Source organism: Taudactylus pleione, unplaced genomic scaffold (assembly GCF_031769625.1).
Source record: "Taudactylus pleione unplaced genomic scaffold, aTauple2 ptg000683l, whole genome shotgun sequence".
In the NCBI taxonomy this organism is placed as follows: Eukaryota; Metazoa; Chordata; class Amphibia; order Anura; family Myobatrachidae; genus Taudactylus; species Taudactylus pleione.
Window position 1 is genome coordinate 2,255,001 of NW_028285085.1, and position 25,776 is coordinate 2,280,776.

The 25,776-nt window shown below is 44.7% G+C and overlaps 1 protein-coding gene across 1 annotated transcript in view; it reads left to right on the forward strand.

Moving 5' to 3' along the window:
* The window catches only part of PCSK7 (proprotein convertase subtilisin/kexin type 7), an 86,885-nt gene that overhangs the window by 13,420 nt on the left and 47,689 nt on the right, over window positions 1–25,776 (forward strand). Inside the window, 8 exon segments of the mRNA XM_088456007.1 lie at window positions 5,231–5,336; window positions 5,339–5,709; window positions 10,495–10,629; window positions 10,828–10,993; window positions 12,084–12,174; window positions 12,566–12,620; window positions 12,765–12,903; window positions 14,465–14,565. Of these exon segments, the coding sequence (XP_088312133.1) occupies window positions 5,231–5,336; window positions 5,339–5,709; window positions 10,495–10,629; window positions 10,828–10,993; window positions 12,084–12,174; window positions 12,566–12,620; window positions 12,765–12,903; window positions 14,465–14,565 (1,164 nt within the window).

Consider the following 25,776-nt stretch of genomic DNA (forward strand, 5'->3'; position numbering starts at 1 on the left):
ACTTGATGAAGACAAAACTGAAGGGAAAATGCCCCAAGAACAAGCAGGAACTGAAGACATTTGCAGTAGAGGCCTGGCAGAGCATCACCAGGGATGAAACCCAGTGTCTGGTGATGTCTATGCGTTCCAGACTTCAGGCTGTAATTGTCTGCAAAGGATTTGCAACAAAGTATTAAAAAGTGAAAGTTAGATTTAGGATTGTTTAGTTTGTCCCATTACTTTTGACCCCTTAAAAAGTGGCAGGCACATATTGAAACCATTGTAATTCCTACACCGTTCACCTGATTTGGATGTAATTACCCTCAAATTAAATCTGAAAGTCTGCAGTTAAATCACATCTTGTTTGTTTCATTTCAAAGCCATTGTTGTTGTTATTATTATTATTATTATTATTATTATTATCATTTATTTATATGGCGCCACAAGTTTTCCGCAGCGCCTTACAAATTACATAAACAAATATATTGATATACAGTGACTTACAGTACAGTACAATACAATACATTACAGGACATGGATAATGTACATTGCTACATTCACGACCATAACACACAGATAAGCAACAATGCAAAGCAATCAGGTGCCCTGGTAGAGAGTAAGAAGTAGATGAAGGCATAGTAAGGAGATGCACAAGAGGGTAGAGGGCCCTGCTCATAGGAGCTTACATTCTAAGGGGACAGACAAACAGGGATGACACAGATGGGGTAGGCAGGGAGGAAGGAGTATGTAGCAGCAAGTTAAGATGAGAGCTGGAAGGCATTGTGGTGGTGAATAGAGGACAAAATATGAAAATTCTGTCAATGTCCCAATATTTATGGACCTGACTGTGTGTGTGTGTGTGTGTGTGTGTGTGTGTGTGTGTGTGTGTGTGTGTGTGATATATATATATATATATATATATATATATATACACACATTTATATTAGCATATAGTCCGGCACTACTTGTAATAAGTTACTTTGATTGTGTGCAGGCAACCAGCTATCACATGTATCCCTCACAGATGCGGCACTCCACGCATGAAAGAACACAAAGTAGTCACGGCTGTAGTGACTACTTTGTTTTTCATGCGCTGAGTGCCGCATCTATGAGGGAGATATATATTGTGTGTAAAGAGAGAGAGAAGCAGGAGGCTGAAGCCCCTGTGCTGGTTTCTTGTATGGCCTGTCAGGCGGGCTTGTCACCAGGATTTCATACAGGATGGATTATGTGGTCACTGTTACAAGGAATCACCACATCAGTCCAGCCTACCAGCTCCTGGGCAGGAACCCTCTTGGGCTTCTTTTTGCCAGATCATGGCGTAGGTTTTAAACCGTTTATCTACACCCATGCCAACCCTTACTATAGGGTACCCTTAGCAGCTACAACCTACTATGTATATGCATCAGTCCTGAATGGATGTTTATGCCCACTCAAGCCATAGTATGGCTCCGTCCCCTGCTGCATTCCGGTATATGCTGCAAGCAGGCAGGCCGGTAGGGCCTAAGACCAGAAAGTGGTCGGCTTCTTCCTGTCAGTTCGTCCAGCCTGCATATTCTGATGCATCTTCAGATGAATTTGAAGACATACAGGACTCCTATCAGGAGTCTCTCTCAGGAGAGGAGGACCATTTTCCAACAGCGGATGTTCCCTCCTTGATTAGGGTGGTCAAAACTTTTTTAAACATAGATGGTGAAGAGCCAAAACCTAGGAAGGTTTCGGTGTTTTAGCGCCAGAGGGTCGTTAAGGCCGAGTTTCCCAAGTCTGAGCAACTCTCTGAACTTATGGGGGAAGCATGGAGTTCTCTGGATAGACTATTCCATGTTACAAAGAAGGTTACAGCTTTATGCCCCCTCCCAACTGACGAATGCGCTAGGTGGGAAGTTCCGCCAACTGTGGATACTCATGTGGCACATCTGTTTAGGAGCGCCACATTGTCCATACTATCTGCATCCTCCCTTAAGAATTCCACAGATTAGAAAACTTGAAGCCTGTCTCAAGGCGTTTTTTTCTCTGTCAGGGGCTGTTACCCGCCCGGCCATGGCCTGGGTATCTAAGGCTACTGAAGAATGGACAGGGGCACTGGAAAATTCTCTTCCAGAGAACAGCTGACCATTATCTCCTATATCTAGGAGGCTGCCTCCTATCTGGGAGAGGCGGCATTAGACGCCGGTATTCTGACTTCTAAGGCATCAGCTGCCTCAGTTGTTGCTTGCAGAGCCCTACGGTTAAGGGACTGGAAAGCAGTTGAAGAGTCCAAAAAGGCTTTGGAATCCTTGCCGTTTATAGGAGGCATTCTGTTTGGCACAGAATTGTATAAGATTGTAGCTACTTTCGCAGCTTCCAAGGTGGCTGGTCTGCCTTCAAGGGCTACCTCTAGACCTAGGCAGTCGTCATTTCGAGCCTTTCACCCGCAAGGAAAAGCGAAAGGTCAGTCTTTCTTTAGACAACCCAGTTCTCGTAAGAGACTGCAAACTAAGAGATCTTGGGCAATCAGGCGTCCGGCTTCTAAGTGTTATGGTGTTCTAGGATACCCTGTGTAAACCCTAGAACCCTATGGGCGATGTCTTCCACCAATTACAGCCACCCACTGATTCCTTAGAACTGAGGGCTCGATTCAGACCCGCTCGCTCGATACGTTCGCACGCAGCCAAAGTATGCACATCCCGCGATCGCACAGCAAGGCATTAGCACGCCCACTATGTCTTGGCGAGCGATCGCGATGTGTATTTAGACGCCCACCAGCCTGTCTTAAGACGCCCACTTTCCCACATCATCTCCTGGAAGTGTATGCAACAATCTGTAACATCGAGTACCATCGGAAGCATACGCAGCACTTGTGGCTGACCATTCCCTACTGCAAGCACTGTGAGTGCTTATAGTGTTACTGCTAGGTGTTTTAGTAGGGTCCATACTGACAGGCGTATACTTGTGTCCTTATATATCTTTGCTGCAGTCGCGCTAAAAAGCCCCTTTCTGCACGTCAGGTCGGGATCAGTATGATTTATAAATCCCGACACCAGAAGACCAGCAGTGAAGATATCTAACCCTCTCCCACCCACCCCTAAACCATAACCTCCCCCCTGTGAGTGCCTAAACCTAACCCCCTCCTCCGCAGCCTAAACCTAACCCTCCTGGGGGGGGTGCCTAACACTAAGTCTCCTCCAGGAGCCCCTAACTCTCCCTCCCCCCAATGCGGCTGTCCGCGCCCAGCTTACCTTCGTTCGGATTGTCGTGATTTCGACGCCTATCATTAGACCCCTGCCGGATTTCCCGTCGGGAAGCTTCCTAACTACATCCCGTCGGGTCCCGTGAGTCTCTGCTAGCGCCGGGTGTCTTTTTTGCATCTGTTTTTCGCCGAAAATGCAGTTTGATGCAACAGAGATGAACCGGCAGACTCTGCTGATTAATTTGTTATGTGACACTTTTATATCTGTGTGCGACTGAGTCTCTGAATCTGTATACGAAGCGCTACAATGTAGCGGCTGCAGCTTTTTTTCCTTCCAAGTTCTGTTGTGGTTCATAAACAGACTCAGGTGATATACAAGTATCGCACATAGACTCTGCTGCTCATTCTCTTACTAGATGTAGAGGAAAGAGAGTGAGCCTAGGAATATAGGCAAGACAATCAAGAGCAGAAATTATGGTTGACGATGGGAATCACTGTTGACTGTTCTTTCACTAATAGATCTCTCACTTTTTCTCCTCTACATCTAGTAAGAGAATGAGCAGCAGAATCTTTGTGCAGGATCTGTTATCCCCAACTTACCTCTACATCTTTGATTGAATTTAATCTGTGAGCTAGCATTAACTGTGGTCATAGTGTGTACCATTTATTGGTTATAATATGAATTATTGTAGACCTTGGTGTTTTTTATGATTGTTATGCATGTTTTATGTCGTATTGTGTTGTATATGCTTTTTTATATATTTTGCTTTCCCTTTTATAATCTGGGTTATTATATTCGAGGTTCCCTATATCTATTGACACGGTTTCCTCACCCTTTTGCTAGATATCTGTGGGGTCTATGTAAGTCTATATTAGGATTTTTTTTTGTGTGTGTGTGTGTGTGTATATATATATATATATATATATATATATATATATATTCATATTGAGCTATACGAGTGCACCCTTATAGAGTTCTTGGTTTTGGTTTTCTCTGAACTAACACCCCCCTTTTTTCCTTGATATTACTTCTAACTCTGAGTAGCCCCCACCACCTTCTTATACCAGGAAATCTAGGCCATCATTTACATTATACTATTTAGGTGGCAATAGCACATTAGTGATCTCACATAACTTTTATACAGAGTCTCTTGGATCGGTGCAATGATTCTTCCTCCCCCCCCCTTTCTCTTCCCATTTTGTGCAGCACAACCAATGCGATATGTCTGTGAACGACGATGTTCAGCGATATATCGCGGGTACACCCTCGCCGACGGGCAGCAGGTATATTGGCCGATCAATTGATCGGCCAATATACAGTATCTGTCAGTGTGTACCCAGCTTAAGTCAGGCCTGGCCAACCTGAGGCTCCCCAGCTGTTGTGACAAACTACAAGTCCCAGCATACCCTCCCACCGATCAGCTGGTAAAACATGCTGGAACTTGTAGTTTCACAGCAGCTGAAGAGCCACAGGTTGCCCAGGCCTGCCCAAAGTCATTCCTCCTTGTATATAAAGTTCTGTTCCTGACTGTCTCACGTATTTTACTGCTGCTGTAGCCCAATAGGAAGAGTGTTTTTAAATATAAATTTGTTCAGTCCGGGTTGCTAGAATAGGAGATGATAGAGCATGGGCTGTTGACTGACCCAACAGCCTCCTATAGAAGACTAAGGGGTAAATTTACTAAAGTGAGCGTTTTTAGAAGTGAGTTTTAAAAGTGATGTTGCCCATAGCAACCAATCAGATTCCACTTAACATTTAACTAGCACCTTCTAGAAGATAATAGCTAGAATCTGGTTGGTTGCTATGGGCAACATCACTTTTAAAACTCACTTCTAAAAACTCTCACTTTAGTAAATTTACCCCTAATAATGTTTTTTTTTTTTTTTTATATAATAGTCTTCATACATATAAGGCATGCAAGAACTGGAATCATATGCATATGTGCTATAAATTGGGACTGTGGGAATAATCATCTGAGTCTAAATTATTTTGATGCAATGAAAAAAGGAGTACTGTATTAGAATATATTCTTTAGGTGATGGCAGTCTCGTCATACTAATATGCTGTACTCTTTCCCCCAGGTCCCAATGCCCCCGGTGGGTTGCTTCTTGTGTAATGGGCCATCGCAATGTATCAAATCTCCATTACCCACATGTGCCTTTGCCTTCTTTTCACTTGGTCCGTCTTCCTCTCACCTCCGACACATGCTGCCAGCTCTCACCCCGACATTGATGCTACTCGTTCAGGGGAAGAGCTGACCTGGGCTGTCCGTCTGGACCCCTCTCAAGGCTCTGGACGGAGAGAGGATTTGGATGGTCTTGCAGAGGAACTCTCGCACACTGCAGGGCTGGAGAACCGAGGTGTTATTGGAGAGCTAAGAGACCATTACCTGTTTGCATACGTGGGTGATGGACAGGATCGGGAGGATGCTCGGAGGAAAGCCCATGACTGTTTTACACAACATGACAGCGTCAGATGGTTCTCAGAACAAAAACTACTGAAAAGATCCAAAAGGAGCTTGCACTTTAATGACCCCAAATACCCACTGCAATGGCATTTGGTGAGACCCTGATCCTCTGCAAGCATGCGTGTGCACTGCAAGGTTATTCTTTCCTCTCTTTCTCTTTTTGCAGAGAAATTCAAGCTGCGCTGTTTTCTGATTTTATAAACTGTGTACAGGCCACATACACAACTCACACAAGCGTGTTGTTTGCTCATGTGCAAACAAACATTGGTGCACTTCTTTCTGCTTGGTCTGCATTCTTAATACAAATAATGGAACTAAATGTTGGGTGCGCTCCTAGCCGAATATGTGTTCTGAGCAATTATCAGGGTGACATGGCCTGCGCTTGCTCTGCAGCAGTAAACCACTTTTTTGTTGCTATTAGGGCTACAGACAAACTGCAGATAGTAAATGGCCTTCTGATTTGATTACTCTTGCAGTGAAGGTCATTTTGCCACATAAAAGATTATTGTACCTTTTATTGTATAAATAATAAAAAAAGAGTGAAGTGTAAGCTCCCAGCCCCTTGCTCTGCTTACCAGAATTATGAGGCCCTTTCCCGAAGACCCTCTGTGTTGCAGGGGTCCAGGATAATATCGAGTCCCCCACAAGGAAGGCTCTAACTGTAAATATACTTCAAATAGAGCCCTTTGTGAGGTCCAGTGCTCATCACTGCGCCACTTTGCTGTTCAAAGTCCCAGCGCCAGTTGTTGTCATGCTGTGACCGTTGTGTCCATAACCTGAACTGCTTACCGCCTACTCGCACTTCATGGATGTTGACTGTAAAATTGCTGTAGCAGAGCAAACAAAACATGGTTTCATAGGGGGGGGAACAGTATGCAGTTGGGAAGCCAGCGGACGTAATCCCGACGCCCGGCCTCCCGACTGCTTTATCTCGGCATCCCGATCGAAGTGATGCCGAGCGCTGAAAGCTGCGGGGGGGGGAGGGTTAGGTTTAGGGCTCCCAAGGGGGACTTGGGGTTAGGTACGGGGAAGGAAGGGTTAGGGATAGGAACCCCCGGGGGGGACTTAGGTTTAGGCGGCGGGGAAGGTGGGGTTAGGTTTAGGCACTTAGAGGGGGAATTAGGGTTAGGCACTGGGGGGAAGGTTTGGGTTAGGCACTCCTAAGGAGGGTTAGGGGGGGGAGGTTAGTAAATACTTACCTAGGGACCATCGGGATTTTCAGCCATGTCGGGCAGCCGCTGTTGGGATTTGAACCGCCGGTGAAACACCCTAAAACTAAGTAAGGTGCCTCTAGCATTGTCAAGTGTTAATTTTCACTATAAAGTTAGAATTCTAGTTTAAATTGGCCGAAGCAATTTTCATATGAAATAGCCGTTGCCCTAAATCCATAGATATGTGCAGCAATGCACTAAGGAACAAAAGGATGTACAGAAATGTTTGTGTTCAAAGGCATATAGGTATAATTCTGGGTTATGCAGATTTCGAAGCCACCTCTCGCTGGTGCAAGTGCACTGATAAAGATGACACTACATAGCCAAGGTGCAGTTGCGTAGATGCCTACCACACAGCTTTCAGGCAGATATTCTCATTTAGATCTGTGCACGTAGCTACAGGTACTTGCATTCAACTCTCAGCTTTGTATCAGCCCCGGTATGTGGCACAATGCTCCATTTCAGGTGAGATGAACTAAATTACTATTAGTATTTCAAAGAAAACCAATTTTGGATCGGGACTTACACATCTTTGCTGCAGTCGTGTCAAAATGCCCCTTCTCGGCGCGCCAGATCCCATGAGACTCTGCTAGCGCCGGTCGTCTTTTTTTGGAGAAAATGCGTCTAAGATGCAATGCAGCTACTACTTTGATATGTGACACTTGTGCGACTGAGTCCCTGAATCTGTGTGAAGTGCTATAATGTAGAGGCTGCAGCTTTTTTCATTCCAAGTTCCGTTGGGCTTCATATACAGACTCAGGTGCACACAGATATACAAGTGTCTGCTGGGGCGTTGCAACTTGGACGCGTTTTCGGAAAGAGTAACACCCAACGCTAGCAGAGTAGCACGGGACCTGGCGGCTCTCTCCTACCAGGCAAGTCGCGCTGCGTGGCGCATTGAGGCTAGATGTATGAGGACACATCTGTAATATTAGCCATTCAACCAGTGTGTTTTGATTTTCTTAAACTAGTTATAGTTAGTGCAAGTTTCATCATTTAAAACACGCTGATCTAATTCCAACACCATTTCACCATTGTCTTTCTATGTAAGCCATACTTTCCTTTTTATTATTACCCCATTGTGTCAAATTCAGTTTTGGGTGGAATATTCTAAATAAAAGTGGGACCCAAAGGATGTCACTCCTGGAGTCTGGTCTTTATGTGGTCCCGTGTTCCTCGGGTTCAGTACTACGTGCTGCTGCTGGCAGTGTGTTATCTGTGGAATAAAGTAACTGGGTCAGCAGGAGTGAGGTGAGTCCTGTGATATCTGCTGCATCATCTTCTCTCCTGCCGAGCCCGTCAATATTCATTCATGCAGTGTATTGTCTGCCGACAGCACGCCACCCACAAACTGAGCACTGACCTATTTGTGCAAGATATCAGAGGACCCGCCGGAATGCATAAACTACTGTCTCCAGGAAAGTAATATTAGTATTCCCCCTATTTAGTTCTGATCTTCCATACGAAATGCAGTTTTCAGTTTTGGGTGAAATTATGTTCTTAAAGTGATGTTATAAAGAAGTCTGGTTGAAATAAGAAGTTTAACAGTAAAAATAAGAGACTGGGCCCATGATTTTGTTCCTGCTTGCTGATAATGTGATTTCTTGTTCCTGGAACACATGTATCTAGTAAAGTTTGCAGTACACAGTAGTTGTGTGCTTGTGCACACTGAATGGAACCATCCTATTGCCCACTGCTTGGATGGGTGACAGGATTGGCCCAGGTGTGGCGGGCACATTCACTACTACCTGGTAACAAATGACGGTTAGTGATAGTAGAAAGTCATCTGTGCATCTGACTGTGGTGATGTATATAATAACACCACCTATATTTCAGCATACACTTGCTTCATATATTAATATATTCTACTGTTTTGTATATGCTCCCTACGATTTCTACTACCCTGTGAGTTACATTTTTTTTTGTATTTCTGTTCGATGTTTCATACACTTTGGTGGACTTGCTATAACCATGGGGAACTGGAGTAGACCCTTAGGGGCTAATTTAGAATTAGGAGCAATTTAAAAAAAAAAAAAGAAAAGCAGTTTGCACCTTGGCAAAACCATTGGTGTACTGCCTTTGGGGAAGATTTAAAATGTGCGGACATTTGTACTTGGGAAGAGGTGTGTCCTAGCTTATTTTTGAACTTCAAAAATAAAGCTGCCCAGTGTGTGCTATACATGAAACATTTATTTTTTTGCATGCAGGGAAAATGTATTTGCACACTTTGCTTTGCAACATGTGTTCTTCAAGGATCAAGATGGTCCGTCTGCACCTTTCTTTTTTGTTAATAACTCTGAATCAGTCTCTAAATGTCAAACTGCAAACTTGTCTATATTTTAGGTCTTCCCCTGTACCCATCCACCACAGTTGCTCAGTCTTCTTCTTTTTTTTTTATCTGTGCCTGGAGTGGGTCACCCTTATTTGGGCAGCTGAAGAAAACCGTTTTATTTCATTTACTTTCCATTTTTTACACTGGGAAGCCGTATATTCTATGCAAAAACAAAAAATGCTCAGAGGGAGCAATAATAAGCACCAATGCAGCATTTCTCCGTTGGCGTACTTCCTCAGGACTATCTTCTGGAAGGGTTCCCTGGTTATCTAAAGATGTCAGATAGTGTCACTGGGGACCCGGTGATTGTGCTAGGAGAGCCCTACACAGTCTCTCCGGTAAAGCGGGCTGAATACATAGCTAGCTCTGGGCCGCCTCTGCAGCAGGCTTGAAGGCCTTGAAATATCACAGTGGTCAGGTAGAGGCTACTAAAGTGAAGCCCCACAGACTTGACATGACTCTCTGGAGCCATGCTTGGACTTGGGCCGTAAAGTTGGAGGAGGTGTTTTTCCTGATCTAGGAAGGTTGTCAGCCATTTCTGATTACTGACTCTGCCCTGAATGTGGGTCACTTTGTATATATAATATGTAATATTGAGTACTGACTTAACCAAAGATATGCCAGTATTGACAGTTCTTTGAAGATCCAAAGGAAGCGGTCAATACTCTACCTGGATGACCTTTTGATGTATAATAATAATGCACAAAGCGCTTCCTGCACTGTTACCTGTCTATAGCTAAAGAATGAAAGTTGCTCAAACAATTAGGAAATGTTAGAACTCCTTGTCTACTACTGCGCCCTCTATGCCCTATGGTTAGCAGTGTCCCCCCAAAGTCAGAGAAATGGATTTAACGGTAAATTCAAAAATCCTCTTCAATCTACAGTATTTAATATTTTATTAAATTCCTTTTATTTTTGATCCATTTTATAGTACAACTTAGTCCTCATAGAATATTAGTTCTTTTTACATATAGTTACTTTCCTTGTATTTTGTAAAGACTAAAAAATAAAAAAAAAATCTAATTTTTATTGCTTTGTAATACTTGCACTGAACTTTATAGAGAATATTTAATTGTACATTTTCAAAGCAATACTTATAACTACAACTCGACACAGAGATATCGAAGGTGTCTGTCCAGAGTAGCTTATGTCCATGAATCATATGGATACAGAGTGAAGATAAACTGTTCCTCTAAATGTCTATTATACGTACTTGCACTGTGGTTTGTGCGATGCCTCCCTTAAGCCTTTAACTTTATGTATTTAACTCTTGTGTACTATATCATCTAACTGTCATGTGACTGTCCTATTAACCACTTATTGTTTCTTCTGCAGCACAATGCCCGTAGCCCTGGAATGGATATTAATGTTACCGGTGTATGGGAGAGGAATGTGACTGGCCGGGGGGTTACTGTGGTGGTTGTGGATGATGGTATCCAGCACACTATTCAGGACATTCAGCCAAACTATGTGAGCATTTGCATGACAAGGGGGAAGGCACATAGGGGGGGTGTACTGTTTGGGGTAGGGTAAGGGCGGCAGATGGAAGAGAACGTTTGACTCTGGAAATAGACAAGAGAGAGCCACGGAATGAAGCCTATGTTGTTAGGGTATTATGCAGAAAAGGGGACGTATAGGAAATTCTAACTTACATTTTCTCTCCTGCAGAGCCCAGAAGGCAGCTATGATCTGAACTCCAACGACCCAGACCCTATGCCACATCCTGATGGGTTTAGTGATAACCACCATGGTACTCGCTGTGCTGGGGAGATTGCTGCAGTACCCAACAATAGCTTCTGTGCAGTAGGAGTGGCGTATGGCAGCCGGATTGCAGGTGTGTGACTGGGACACAAATGCAGAGCTGGGCACATTTGCTGGCAAATTCATAGACTTTTTTTTTAAAAGTGTCACTTAATACAAATAATGCAGTTGGATGTATATGCAACGTTGGAGGTCTGCACCCATAGCTTGCAACCCGGTTTTTGTCCAGCACACGTTAGATGCATTTGCCCCCGGTTTGTTTTAAATCCTCCCTTGGGTGTGCCTAACCCTAAGACTCCGGGTGCGGTGTCCTCCCCTCCCGCACCCTAAACCGGAATTGGGGGGGGGGGTGCCTAACACTAACCTCCACCCGGTGTTGCCTAACCCTAGCCACCCTTTACCTTAGCCTAAGCCTAACCCTCCCCAACCACGGCTAACGGCTCACAACGCCCTGCTTACCTACGCTCGGTATCTTAGGCGTCGGGATTTTGGCGTGGGGCTAATGTTGGGCGTTGGTATTTAGACGCCTATCTTTAGTCCCATGCCGGGCTTTCAGTGTCAGGATTCTGGCGATCGGCATTTCGACCGCTGGCATCCTGACTACATCTCCTCTTGCACAACTATGTCTCTGTGTGGCTCTGCAGCTGCTCACATTTACGTCGAGAGGCCCTTACTCTATTTAGATTATGATATAAAGACCATCCCACCGCTCCAGGTTTAATTGTCAGTTTTGTATAAATCTGCATAGAAGCATATGCTGCTGCTTGTCTGTGCATGCTCAGAGAAAATTGGCTATTTTACATTACATAAGCTGGCATACATATGACCTCACATGAGACCCACCTTGTCAAACTTGAATTATTTTACATATACAATATATAATTGCGTTATTCATCATAGATGACCTCTAATAGTACACAAATAACTAATAATAAACTGGTATGTTTACCACCTTCTCTAAAATGCTGTGCTGCATTTTATCAGCTGTGTATCCGATTATCTCAGTGAACACTGGTCAGAGTACCGATGAGACTCATGTGTTCCACCAATGCAATAACAGACCTCAACTTCCTCCTCCTGAGTTGTTTATATCCCTGTCTCACCTGGCAAATGCTTCTCCCGCACACACCTTGTTATTTGTGACCGACATGCCTGTTTTTCAGGGATCAGAGTGCTCGATGGGCCTCTCACGGACAGCATGGAGGCAATTGCGTTCAACAAACACTATCAGATCAATGATATCTACAGCTGCAGGTAAATGATTACACCCATACACATATAAAATATATGGCCATCACGTTCTTTAATTGTATCCCCCACCCAATAAAATTGCTAATGCAGCAATGCAAAATTCCAAAGATTGAAAAGACTGAAAATGCATAGTGTTTATGTAACTACTGCAAATAACGTCAAATACATTTTACAGTTCTGTTTCTGTGAAGTGTAATGTTCTTGAGAGTTAAGGAGTTTGCAAGTACTGAGTGTGATCTGTGGCACCATGCATACTGAAATTGGCATTGTAAATCTGGCTACACCATATTTGTTGACATCATTTGCATATCCAAATCTCTGCTTACTTGCACCATTTTATTATTCTCTGAGTGTGACTCTACATATTAGTGACTGTACATCTTCTCCTTCCCAGCTGGGGTCCTGACGATGATGGGAAGACGGTGGATGGACCTCATCAGCTGGGAAAGGTACTAACTGTTTGTATTCCCCTATATACAGGGTAGAAATGTGCCATTGGCTTTCCCATATAAATCACTGCGCCATGTTCCTGCAGGTACACTTGTCATTTGTAATACACATGTCTTACTGACTTGATGTTCCTTTATCTGTAGGCTGCACTTCAGCATGGCGTCATTGCTGGACGGAAAGGTTTTGGGAGTATTTTCGTAGTTGCCAGTGGTAACGGAGGCCGATTCAATGATAACTGTAACTATGATGGATATGCCAACTCTATCTACACTGTAACTATAGGTAAATCTTTGTTACCTGCAGCCACATTCACACAACTGCTTGTACAAATAAGACTAATTGAACATATATCACAGGTGTCTTTAATGCTTAGTACACACTATACAGATATATCTGCAGATGATGGTCATTCATACACACTGAACGGCCATCATCTACTACTGCCCACGGGTCCCGGGGGCGGGTTGGAGGTGTATCCCGCCCCCTCCTCGTGGCTGCTGCTGTACTTGTACAGACCGTCCGTACACACTTGCCGATGGATACATTTACAGTTATATCTGCAGGCATATCTATCCATCAGCTGTGCAGCACAGCCAGAGGTGTAGCCAGCCAGTAGTGCCCCTGTAGTTCTGCCCCTTAAAGCTGTGCCCCCCCAGTACTTACCTGATACATCACGGCCATCGCCGGGCTGTCGTTCCTGCTGCCGCGCTGACTGGATCTAACTAGATCCAGCAGGCACGGCCATGCAGGCTCCTCAGAGCATGGGTGACTTCATGACATCACTGGGAACGCTGGCCTCACTTCAGAGGCCAGCGTTCACTGTTGCAGTGGGGAAGCAATGGCCCCCAGCGCCCTCTAGCCCCTGCTGGGGCAGTTGTTACGCCCCTGCCGCTGCCCTGGTTTCTGCCCCTCTAACCACCGGGGCCACCTACGAACAAGACACAAGACAGAATAGTCTCTGATGCTAGCACCCGGCAGGCTGTCAGCTTAGACAGCTGCCGGTTAGACTCTCCGGCAAGCCAGCAGGCACAGCGCCGCGGCGCCTCCGGACACCTTCGGCGCCAGGAGCTTGCGCTCCACTGGAACCACCCTCCCTACGCCCCTGAGCATAGCCAATGCAATATGTCTGTGAACGATGTCGTTCACAGACATATCGTGCGTGCACACTGGCCGACGGGCAGCAGATATATTGCCCGATAAATCGATTGCCCAATATATCTGTCAGTGTGTGTCCAGCTTAAGTTAGAAGTAGATACAGCAATATAAACCATAAGATTGCTGGTGAGACAGACCTGTGCACAGTTTAGCTTTTGTGTGGTTCTAATACTATTGCCAACATTATCATCTGTGCTCTGCACACAGTTTATTCCTGGGTATAACCTTCAACATTTACCATGCAATGAATGGAAAAGAACTAGTTACTATACCCAGAAGAGGTAGCTTTCGAACCACTACAATGGAAAATCAAAACGCAAATGCTCCTCTGTGATCACGTGTCTGCTTTCTGCAAGCGTGCATAGTTTTCCAGGGAAGCCCATGGATCTTCGGGTGAAGGGGGCAGATTTGCTGGCATGCATAAATTTACACTGACTGCTGGGAGGACTTGCGCAGGTTATCACATGAGCATGCCAATTATACTGATGTACAAAAGTGAGATTTGATTTTGTGGGATAAGTTGTAAATGTGATAAATGTGCATAGAGAAAGCGCATTTAAAGGAAATCCACTATTTTTTTAATTTTTTTTTAACCCAAAAAATTATTGTATACTCCTTAACGTCTACCACTGGAGAAATAAGATAAAGACTACATTAAATACATAGTTAAGTTAAAATATTGTTGCAGGTGCTGTTAATGAGGCTGGTAAAATGCCTTTCTATGCGGAAGAATGTGCGTCAATGTTAGCGGTGACCTTCAGCAGTGGCGACAGGCAGATGAGGAGTATTGTGAGTAAAGCAAATATTTATTTTACTTCTACTGTAGACACGGTCTCTATGCTGATGGTTTGTCTTAGAGCCTTGTCATACCTGAGTGCTCTATTACTCTGTCCATAAATGAGTTGGGTACTGGATACCGGCACTCCGGGTTCCATTGTCCGAATCCTGACAGGTTTAGGTTACCAACAGTCTGTTAGTCTCCTACCCCTAAACCTAACCCTCCCCGTCCACAGCATAAACCTAACCATGTCCTTGTCCTGCATTGTTTTGTACTACAAGTCACTGTTTTCTTGTGTTGTTCATTTTATAAGGCGCTGCGGAACCTTTGTGGAGCCATAAAAATAAAGGATGATAATAATAATATGATTCATTTGATCCCTGCGGACAAGGTGTCTGGTCTGGATGGCTTCATCAATAACTTGTTTATATAACTTTTAAAGAGTGATTGGTACCTACACTAAACCTTTTTTACAATACTGCCACAAAGCGAGGTCATTTAGTCCCCAACATGATCAAGTCATATCTATTCCCAAGCCTTGGAAAGAACCGAGTGATTGCAAATATTATAGGCCGATTAGTGGACCAAGCCCTCTTATGTGACCTTGTCGGGTCTTGTCTAACAATCCTTAGATTTTATACTTGACAAAATGTATTGCCCAGTACCGTGTGATCCCCAAGGTGTACCTCCTTCGCTTTGTAGAGGAACTTACAAAGTCCCTACTCCAGTACATACAACCATTACTCCATAAGGAAGTTGCTCTGCGTTGTTTGGAGTCTAATGCACCAACTCAATCTCTGAAACTAGTTGATTATAGTACCCTGTACTAAAAAGCTGACCTATATTTAGAGGCTGCACAGGTACGATGTACTAATATGATATACATGCTTGGCCTGAGATTATAGCCCCAATGTTATATATGAGAGGTACTGTGAGAACTTTTACTGTGCATTATTATGTGTTTACTACTTTCCATACTTATTGCTTTGTGCCCGTTAGTACTCCTGCTGCCGTGCTCTTATATTTCCTTCATGTAATCCGTTTCTGTGAGAAGACAAGTAGGAGGACCCTGAATATTTGTGTGCCAAATAATATCTAATCACATACTTTCCTACTTCTGAAAATTAGTTTCAGGGAGATTTTATATCAGGGTTGGCCAACACTTTAGAGGCAAAGAGCCAAAATATATGTAGTGTAGTTAAAGAGCCGATAACTAGCTGTAACAAGGCCATGCCCCATATCTGTGCGCACGCCTTTGGTATGAGATTTGCAGGAGCATGACCTTGTGTCACACCCCTGTAGTATTGCCCCTTATGCAATGCCCCCTGTAGTATTGCCCATTATGCAGTGCCCCCTGTAGTAGTGCCCATTATGCAGTGCCTTCTGTAGTTGTGCCCTTTATGCACTGCCCCCGTAGCAGTGCCCCTTATGCAGTGTTTCCTGTAGTTGTGCCCCTTATGCAATGCCCCCTGTAGTTGAGCCCCTTATGCAATGCCCCCTGTAGTTGAGCCCCTTATGCAATGCCCCCTGTAGTTGAGCCCCTTATGCAATGCCCCCTGTAGTTGAGCCCCATATGCAGTGCCCCCCATAGTTGTGCCCCCTGTAGTTGTGCCCCCTGTAGTTGTGCCCCACATGCAGTACCCTCTGTAGTTGTGCCCCATATGCAGTGCCCCCAGTACATACCTGACTTCACAATGCGCTTCACTGTAGGCACAGCTCCACGTTGTCACTGCTGCTGCCTGCTGGATCTAACTTGATCCAGTAGGTGCGCAGGCTCCTCACATTGCACTGCATCACTTGGAATGCTGGTCTCTTAAGCGATCAGAGGCTTCATTAGACTCTGATTGCTTCAGAGGCCACCATTCACAGTTGCAGTGGCGTAGCAACAGCCCCCACGTCACTGCAGGGTCTGTGGGGCCCGTTATGAGCCGCAGCACAACAAAGAAAGAGCCGGTGGTTGGCCACCCCTGTTCTGGATAGTAGTAGAACGCGTAGCGTGGCGTGCTGCCGAGGGGGGCGTGACCAGCTCTGCCAAAGGGCATGTTTAGCTCCACCTATGGGTGTATCTATTGCCACTCAGTGGTGTGTCCCTGCAGTGGAAGGTGAAAACTATAGTACTAAGAACAGCATACTGCCAGAGCAGGTTTCCCACACACTGCGCTCCCATTCCCCAATCCACATCCCATACTGTGCCCCCCTACCCCTATCCACCCCTATTATGTGCTCCCCTTCCCCTATCCACATACCACATAGTGCTCCCCTTCCCCTATCCACATCCCACATAGTGCTCTTCTATCCAAATCATATACTGTGCCTCCCTTCCCCCTATCCACATCATATACTGTGCCTCCCTTCCCCCTATCCACAGCATATACTGTGCCTCCCTTCCCCCTATCCACATTATATACTGTGCCTCCCTTCCCCCTATCCACATTATATACTGTGCCTCCCTTCCCCCTATCCACATCCCATACCTCCCCTTTTTCCGTCCACATCCCACAGACAGTGTTCCCCTTCTTCCATCCATATCCAACACGTAGTGCTCCCCTTCTCCCATCCAAAATGCCTCACTGTGCTCTCAAGTTCTTTCTCCTTACCCTTTCCCTCCTCCTTATCCCATAGCTCAAAGTAACCATACCCCCACCAGCACCGCGTTCCCCACGCTCACTGTGGGGCATTTACCTTTCATAGTAGTCGCTGGCTAGAAAGATTAAGTTGGCCCGAGGAGCTGCCGGCTTCTGTTGGGGCCCCCTGGCTGCCGCTGACACTGCTGCGTCTGACAAGGCAGCCGCAGTGACTGTGAGACTTCGTGCTGGTGCTGGACTAGGCGCAGTGCTGAATTTTGATGGGGCAGTGAGGAAAACCAGGGGATCCTACATACTTTCCATGGTAGAGGGAGCTCCCAGCTTATAGTGCGAGGCTGGAATGCGGGAGGTTGGGCAAGTGTGACTAATTGGTTTTATTCATTTTACTATTTCTTTGCAGGTTTTTTTTTTTTTTTTGTAAATGATTTTGTTTAAACCACAGAACTTTGACTGTAATGTTATATTCTGCTAAACAATGTAGGAAACAGAAAAATAAATGTTTGGATAGAGCTGGTTATCTCTAGCGTGCAGTGAAAATGCATAGTATAACAGGCTGCTTCCATAATAATGGACTGTGACAAGCAAGAATAAATAGACTTATGTAAACACTGTTCATTAACTTTCCTACCAGTGGCCACAGATCTCGGCACATAATGATATCAGTCCTAGATTTTCCATAATCGCTAGGTGAAGTATGCCTGCACAAAGTACAATAAAATGTATATACTTAGGGGGTGAAGGTACCCCAGTTTGCAGGGCGTTTATTGTGTGAATTCGCACTACGTATGCTCAAAACACGAGAATGCAGTGTCAGAGGCATTCACACCGCAACTAATTATACAACCAAAGATGATGATGTGACCGGCCGTTTCTTCCATAGGCAAACTTCATTAAGGAAAGCAAATGCTACATAAGCATCTATATACTTATTAGGGGATGTAGTCAGCATCCCAGACGGCCGAAATACCGGCGCCAAAATCCTGACAGTATAGAGATCCCGGCACCAGAATCCTGGTCGCCGGCATCCCGTAGGTAAGTATGGGGTGAGAGTTAGGCTGTGGGGAGTTTAGGTTTAGACACACTCTGGGGGGGAGGTTAGGTTTGGGCATCGGGGAGGGAGTGTTAGGTTTAGGGTGCGGGAAGGTTAGGTTTAGGCACTGGGGGGGGAGGTTAGGGTTAGGCATCGGGGAGGGGTAAGGGTTAGACTTACCTTGTTCCTTATGGGTGTCGGGCAGTGGTGTAACTAGGGCAGGGCGAGCGGGGTGTGTGCCCTGGGCGCCGTTGAACTGGCGTCGCGGGGGGGCGCCGCCGGCCACAGTACCGGCCCGCCCGCCCTAGTTAGCCAGTGTAGCGCCGACCGCAATGAGTGCGGTCAGCGCTACACATTTACACAGGACCGGCGCTAGGCTTCCAGCGCCGGTCCTGTGCTTCACACCTGAGCCCGTTCCCTCCCCCTGAGTGCTTGCCCACTAGCACTAGGAGGCGGGCTCAGGCTGTGCATACACACGCATCGCCGCCAGCGCTGGCGGCGATGCGTGTGTTAAACAGCAGCCAATGAGAGTCAGTCAGACTCTCATTGACTGCTGCAGCACCCACTGCAAGAGCCGGACTTCCGTCCGGCTCCTGCAGTGGGCAATGGGACTGACGTCATGACGTCTGTCCCATAATGCTGAGCGCGCCAGCCCGGGCGGACTGGCGGGCGGGAGCGGCGTTGCAGACAGGAGCAGGGATTCAGGTATGTGTATGTATGTATGTGTATATGTGTGTATATATATATATATATATATATATATATATATATTTATTTTACCTATCTGCACAACGGGGGAGGGGGGTGGCTACTACTGGGGGGACCTCTACTGGGGACTACTACTTGGGGGGGGGGGGGGGGGAACTACCACTGGGGGCATTATAAAAGGGACCTACTACTAGAGGCACTGCACTCGGGGGACCACTACTGGGGGCAATAATAGGAAGGGCCACTACAGGGGGCACTGGATAGGGGGGATCACTACAGGGTGCCTGCAAAAGGGGACCACTACTGGGAAAACTGCATGGAGGGGAGACTACTGCTGGGGGCACTATATAAAGGGCACTGCATAGGGGGGGGACTACTACTGGGTGCACCATATAAAGGGCACTGCATAAGGGGATACCGCTACTGGGCGCACTGCATTGTGGGGACTGCTACTGGGGGCACGGCATAAGGGGGAACACTACGTGGGACACTGCATTTGGGGGGGCCACTACTGGGGGTACTGAGTAAGGGCAACTAATTGGGGGCTGTATAAGGGGGACCACTACTGGGGATACTGTATAAGGGGCATTACTATGGGCCTGCATAAGAGGGACCACAACTGCATACTGGGGGTACTGTATAAGGGGTACTACTGGGGTTAAGGTGCATATGGATAGGAATGTTCAGTTTGAAAATAAAGGGGTGTGTCATGTTGACACGCCCCATTTTTAAGTGACCACGCCCATTTATATATTTTTTGCCGCGCGCGCACATTGGGGGCGGGGGGCGCTCCCTTTTCAAACTTGCCCTGGGCTCCAAATACCCTAGTTACACCACTGGTGTCGGGATTCTGACTGTCGGGATGCCGCTGTTGGTATTGTGACCAGGGGCATCTTGACCACCGGGATCTCATACCCAAACCCTTGTTAGAAGGCGTCTCGCTTGCGATGAGCATTTCAAGATGGTTAATACATTGAAAGTCATTCAAGACACCATGGAAAGTATTTTAACATTCCTTTAAGTGCCCTACTCGATTTTATCTATCTCGCTCCTCTCTCGGACTGCTCATCTTGCGCTCTCTCTCTCCATCAGAAATCTCCTTCTTATCCATACAAATATTTACCTTACACGTTATTTCTGCCACAAATACCGATGGTAAAATGAGTGAAAACATTCTGTCCTATCCAGTCAATCCCAAAACCATAAATGCGAAAAATAAAATAGCATCGCTCAAGAATTATAATGTATACAAAATTTAATAAAATTTAATAATAAGAATCACAAAAATATACATAATAAATGAGCAATCAAATAAATAATATACATGTACTAAAACAGCAATATGTGAATCCTAGAAGGCATATACATATTGCACCCTGTAGGCACTGTTCTATTAATGGATATACCAAAGCACCAAGATTTGAATCTTTAGATGGTAAATGTCCAGCAAAGAAAGATAATAATATTACCGTCCTCTATTGCAGTCACAAGGGTGTTCTTAATTAGCGATGGTTCTATACTGCAATGGGTATGATATACCGCCGGCCGCATGGCCGGCGGTTCGATTCCCATCAGCAGCAGCCCGGCAGGAGCAGAGTGCGAAGCAGCGGAAGCCCGACAGCGCTGGAAATCCCGATCGTGGATAGGTAAGTATGTACTAACCTAACCCTAACTTCCCCCCCCCAAGTGCCTAACCCTAACCACCCCCTTCCCCGCTGCCTAAACCTAAGTCCCCCGGGGGGGTGCCTAACCCTAAGTTCCCCCCGGGGGTACCTATCCCTAACCCTCCCTCCCCCCTAGCCTAACCCTCCCGGGGGGGTGCCTAACCCTAAGTCCCCCCCCCCCCCCCCGGAGCCCTAAACCTAACCCTCCCCCCCGCGGCTATCCGCTCGCGGCGCCCGGCATCAGTACGATCGTGATGCCGGGCGCCGGTCTCCCGGGATAAGACAGTCGGGAAGCTGGTTGCCGGTATTTAGGCAGTCGGCTTCCCGATTGCTTCCCCAATACGTATATGCCTTCTAGGATTGACATATTGCTGTTTTAGTACATGTATATTATTTATTTGATTGCTAATTTTTTAGGTTTATTTTTGTGATTCTTCTTAAATTTTATATACATTGTAATTCTCGAGCGTTGCATATATTCTTTGTTTTATTTCTTGGGAGATTGACTGACTACCTCTGTTTTGCAGTTGCTTGGAGCAGCAACTTGTCATAGCGCCCTCTGCTACATTTATTTATAGTTTCTTTTTTGAAAAATAAAATATTTGCAAAATATATATATAGCAACTACACAGCCAAGACTCTGTGTATGATTGCTATAATAAGCAAAATGTCTTCAGACTCCTGTTAATGACCAGTTAATAATAGTGCAAATGAGTATGTTGGCGGCAAAAAACTCAATACTCAATTCAGAAATGTCCATTGAGTGGTAAACTAAGATGAGTCTATGCATGTAAGGTCCCTAATGAAAGCTCAATAACAAAATACATAGTGATATTTTAAATAAAAATAATAAATGAATATCTTGATGCTCTTTGTAATGGTTAGTCAATGAAACTTTGCAGTTAGCTGACAAGATTCTAACTAAGAGCCAGAACATTTAATATTACCGCCACCCCCAGCTGTGCTATTTATTACCCGAAATGAACACCTGACAAACTGTCGATCAGGTGGCCGACCGCCTGATATGCCGGCTCCCCCCACCTGCATAGCGCTGCATGGGATTGCACATCGCATCCCCTGATCGACTGAACCTGCAGTAAGATCAGGGGGTGCGATGTACGACCCCATAGGTGCGCACTCGGTCCGGTATCATGCCTATACATGGTGCGATATAACAGCCAAATCGTACCAATCTGTCGGATCGGCTGCTTTATCGCACCGTGGTATGGGCTGCTTTAAATCAACTGAACTCCATCTATATATATATATATATATATATATATATATATATATATATATATATATAATTACATACATACACACAGTAGCTTGCTGTATGATAAATGCAATATTTTGGCATTTTATATATTATCATGTTGATATATATCTGGATTACTAATTTTTTACAGTGATTTGGACAGGTCACTGATGTTTTCACAGTGTTTGCTGCAGAAACTTTGTGGAAGTGGATCGATCTTTAATTTTGTTGCTTTAACATAGGAGCATTATCAATCTACAGAAATTGTGCTGTGTTCAAAAATATGTATTATTTCATTTGTTATGACCATGGCCAGGTCTACAGCCAAGTGGCCCGTTAATTGTTCTTATTATCATTTACTTATATGGTGCCACAAGTGTTCCGCAGCGCCTTACAAAGTACATAAACAAATAGATTGACCAATGACTTACAGTACTATACAATACAGAACAAGGAACATGAATAATATACATTCTTACATTAGCGACCGTAACACCTAGTGGGGAGTAAGAAGTAGATAAAAGTAGAGTAAGGAGAAGCACAAGAGGGTAGAGGGCCCTGCTCGTAAGAGCTTACATTCTAAAGGGAAGGGGCAGACAAACAGGTGTGACACAAATGGGGTAGGCAGGGAGGTAGGAATTTGTAGCAGCAAATTTAGATGAGACCTGGAAGGCTTTGATGGAGTAGTGGGTCTTATGAGCTCGTTTGAAGGATTGTAGAGAGGTGGAGAGTCTGATGGGGAGAGATTAAAGAGCTGGGAAAGATGGGAGCAGGCAGAAGGAGAAAGATATCTGAGGAGACGGGGGAAGGACCGGATGAGGGACATGACTTCCTCTCCAAATACAGGGGAGAAGGTTATCAGAGTCTGCAAAATGGATGGTATCGATTCCTACCTACCTATACACTCTAGAATAATTGTCGCTGTTTAGCGTTATGAGTCGCACAAGAAATGATTGCTTTCAGACTTCGATTGTGGTTCCAAAGTACAAAAAGTTATTATTCAACACAAAAATCAGATAGTTACACGCTGTGATCTAAATACAATTAGCGCAAATAAATTATACAGACCCAAGGTACAGTCGTTACATACGCATGCGCTTTGGATCCAGATCCCGGCATCAAAGATGAAACCTCCTTCAACAGCAAAGCAAGAAGACTGAGATCCAGTTTCAGAGAGCCCACATATGTACCCTTACAGAGATAGGCAATACAATAGAACAGGTTGGCATGATTCCATTGGTTCTTCTTCCTGGTTCTCCTGTTACAGTATAGTTCATAGGTCAGTTCGTATGGTCACAATTCAGCCTCCAACAGCTCTTAGTCCATTTTCCCACTGCATAATAAATCTAAGCTGGCTACATTACAGAGTACATTTTAATGTTTTAACTCTCTATGATCCATAGTTTGCAGACAAATGTTGCGATCATCTCACCGATGATACCGGAAATCTGCAAAGACACAGTGGTTTAGATTGACACCAAACACGGTCTACTAAACCTTAGATATCAATTAACATTTATTTCACAACCTTACTAATACTGAATAAACCTTAAATATCATACTTTAATGCTAGGGAACCTTTTTATGTAAGTGTACAGTGTGTAAGTATTGGGGTATTGAGAAAAGATGCTAGTTAGCGTTGTGTGACTACGTGTTTGTGGAGTACACCATGGTACGTGTTTTGCAGGGTTGATCATTTTATATGTTTTAGTGACTGTATTTATATAATGAGGACTTTTAACATCTTTCTATTGCGCGGGAATCGCACAACGCTAAATAATAGCATCACCGTATGTACTTATAATGGGTGAGATTCGCTAAAATGGCGCTGGGCGGCCAGTCGCAAAATGGCGTCTCATTGCCATTCACAAAATGGCATTGTGCAGATTTAATTTTAATCCGATTCTGTCTCAGCCAATTATCCGGCTTCGACAGTTCACCCTTTGATAGCAAACAACATGCTATCATACTCTGATTTTATAATGAATTTAGGCTTACATTATGACATATATTATTTAATGTTATATTATGCGATGGCACAAGGTGGTTCTTAAACCATCAATAATGTGTCTCTAGGAGGGGACCTAAAACTACCCTTATACGCACACCGCGGATCTTGGGAGATCATGGGAAAGATGTGGGGATGCACCAATCCTATAAAGGAAGTCTTGAGGGGGAATAGGGACTTCCATTATTTAAGATGTCTAAAATTAACATTTCATCTAAATCTTATACATCATATGATGGTACCTTCTAGTTCAGGGTTGTAATGCAGTTCTACATTTACCTCAGTATTCATATTATTACTACTGACCACCATCATGTCATTCTTTCGGTTTACCTTATCTTTACATTTTCCACATTTCAGCACAGTAGGAACACACCTGACACCTAAGCCAATTACTATGATGACCACCAGTATGAGGATCAGGAGTTTACCTATGCTCGCAATCATTTCCTGGACCCACTCTCCTAGACCTGAGAACCATTTCACTGGGTTCAACCAAGAAACCCATTCTACCTTCTCCTTTACTTCAGCCACTGAAGCATTATGGTTCTTTCAAAATTCCCATTTTAACTGCAGAATTTCATCCATCTTCCGGTCTTTCACCTCCTTGAGATCGCTGGTATCGTTTGTAATGTAAGTGCAACATTTTACACCAAATTGGGTGGCCAAAGTTACGCAATACCCTCCAGTGACAGCTGTTACATAATTTAACACTAGTCTATGTTGCACGAGTTCTTTCTTGTAGACCTGCAACTCCTTACCTGTGTACCTGAATGTGTCATCATACATCTCGGTGATATTATCTATTAATTTAGCAAGATCTTGGATATACCTAAAATTTAGTGTACCCCGAACGATCATGGTGGGATCCAATGCTACCAAAACTTGAAAGCCAGTTGTCTTGCTAATTAACTGTGTGGCTTTATGTACGTCACCAGGTATCATATTTCTTTTGTCTCTATGTTCATACTGTGTGTGAAGATATGGTGATAGTGTGTTTTTATGAATATCAAGCATTTCACCATGTGTAAGGGTCATAACCTCTGGAAGTACTCTTCCCAAATAACACAAACCTTCAGAACTTGGAGAGAGCCACTTGTACGCTTTCCTTCAACATATAAAATATACATCATCGGGGAGAACATAAGGTATAGAATGCATCATAATCATCCAGCACATTTCCCTAACAAATGATCCTATCTCAAGTTCTCCCATCTGGCTAATACACGTTTCTGGTTGTATAACCCTAGCACAGTACCCTTCTGGTATTCTGCCAACCATTTCTTTGGTGTTACTTAGTGTATATTTATACCGGAATTGTCTTCCACCCGACCTAATTATGCGTAACAGTTCATAATTCATAGGCTCATGATCAGCTCTTAGTGAGAAGGTCATCGTCTGGTTATTCCCCGTCACCTCCCAACTTCCTGATTCATTGGAGTTGGTGATGTTCAAACATAAAAGTGTTTTATCTACCTGGTACTGGTGGAGTTTAAAATGGGGTGGTTTGGTGTTAAGAAATTTTCCATCCAGCGTCTTCCCTTTTTGTAATTCTAAAATCTCAGAGACATTTAATGGAAATGGCATTAATCCTACATTATACTGTCCTTGGGGCACGTGAGAGCACACCCAACAGTCTGTTTGGTTTAAAACTTTGCCCACCATGGTATGATAATCCTCTAAAGGATACCCACCCCAATACTGGTTATACTTAGGTTGGCACTGTTGGGTGCTTCTCTCATTGACTACGGACCCACAGAACTCACACATACAATAATCCTCAGACGATAGACCTTCACACTGTCTCCGAGTATCCACAATAGCAGATCTCTTAACAATTACTGTACTGGGTTTGGTCAGATACCGCCCTTGTGACTGTATTACTCCTTCTCCCAACTCTACTCCATTGATATCACCATCAGTTCCCCTCTCCGTCCTCTGTCATCCATCACAGAAACCAGAGATCCCG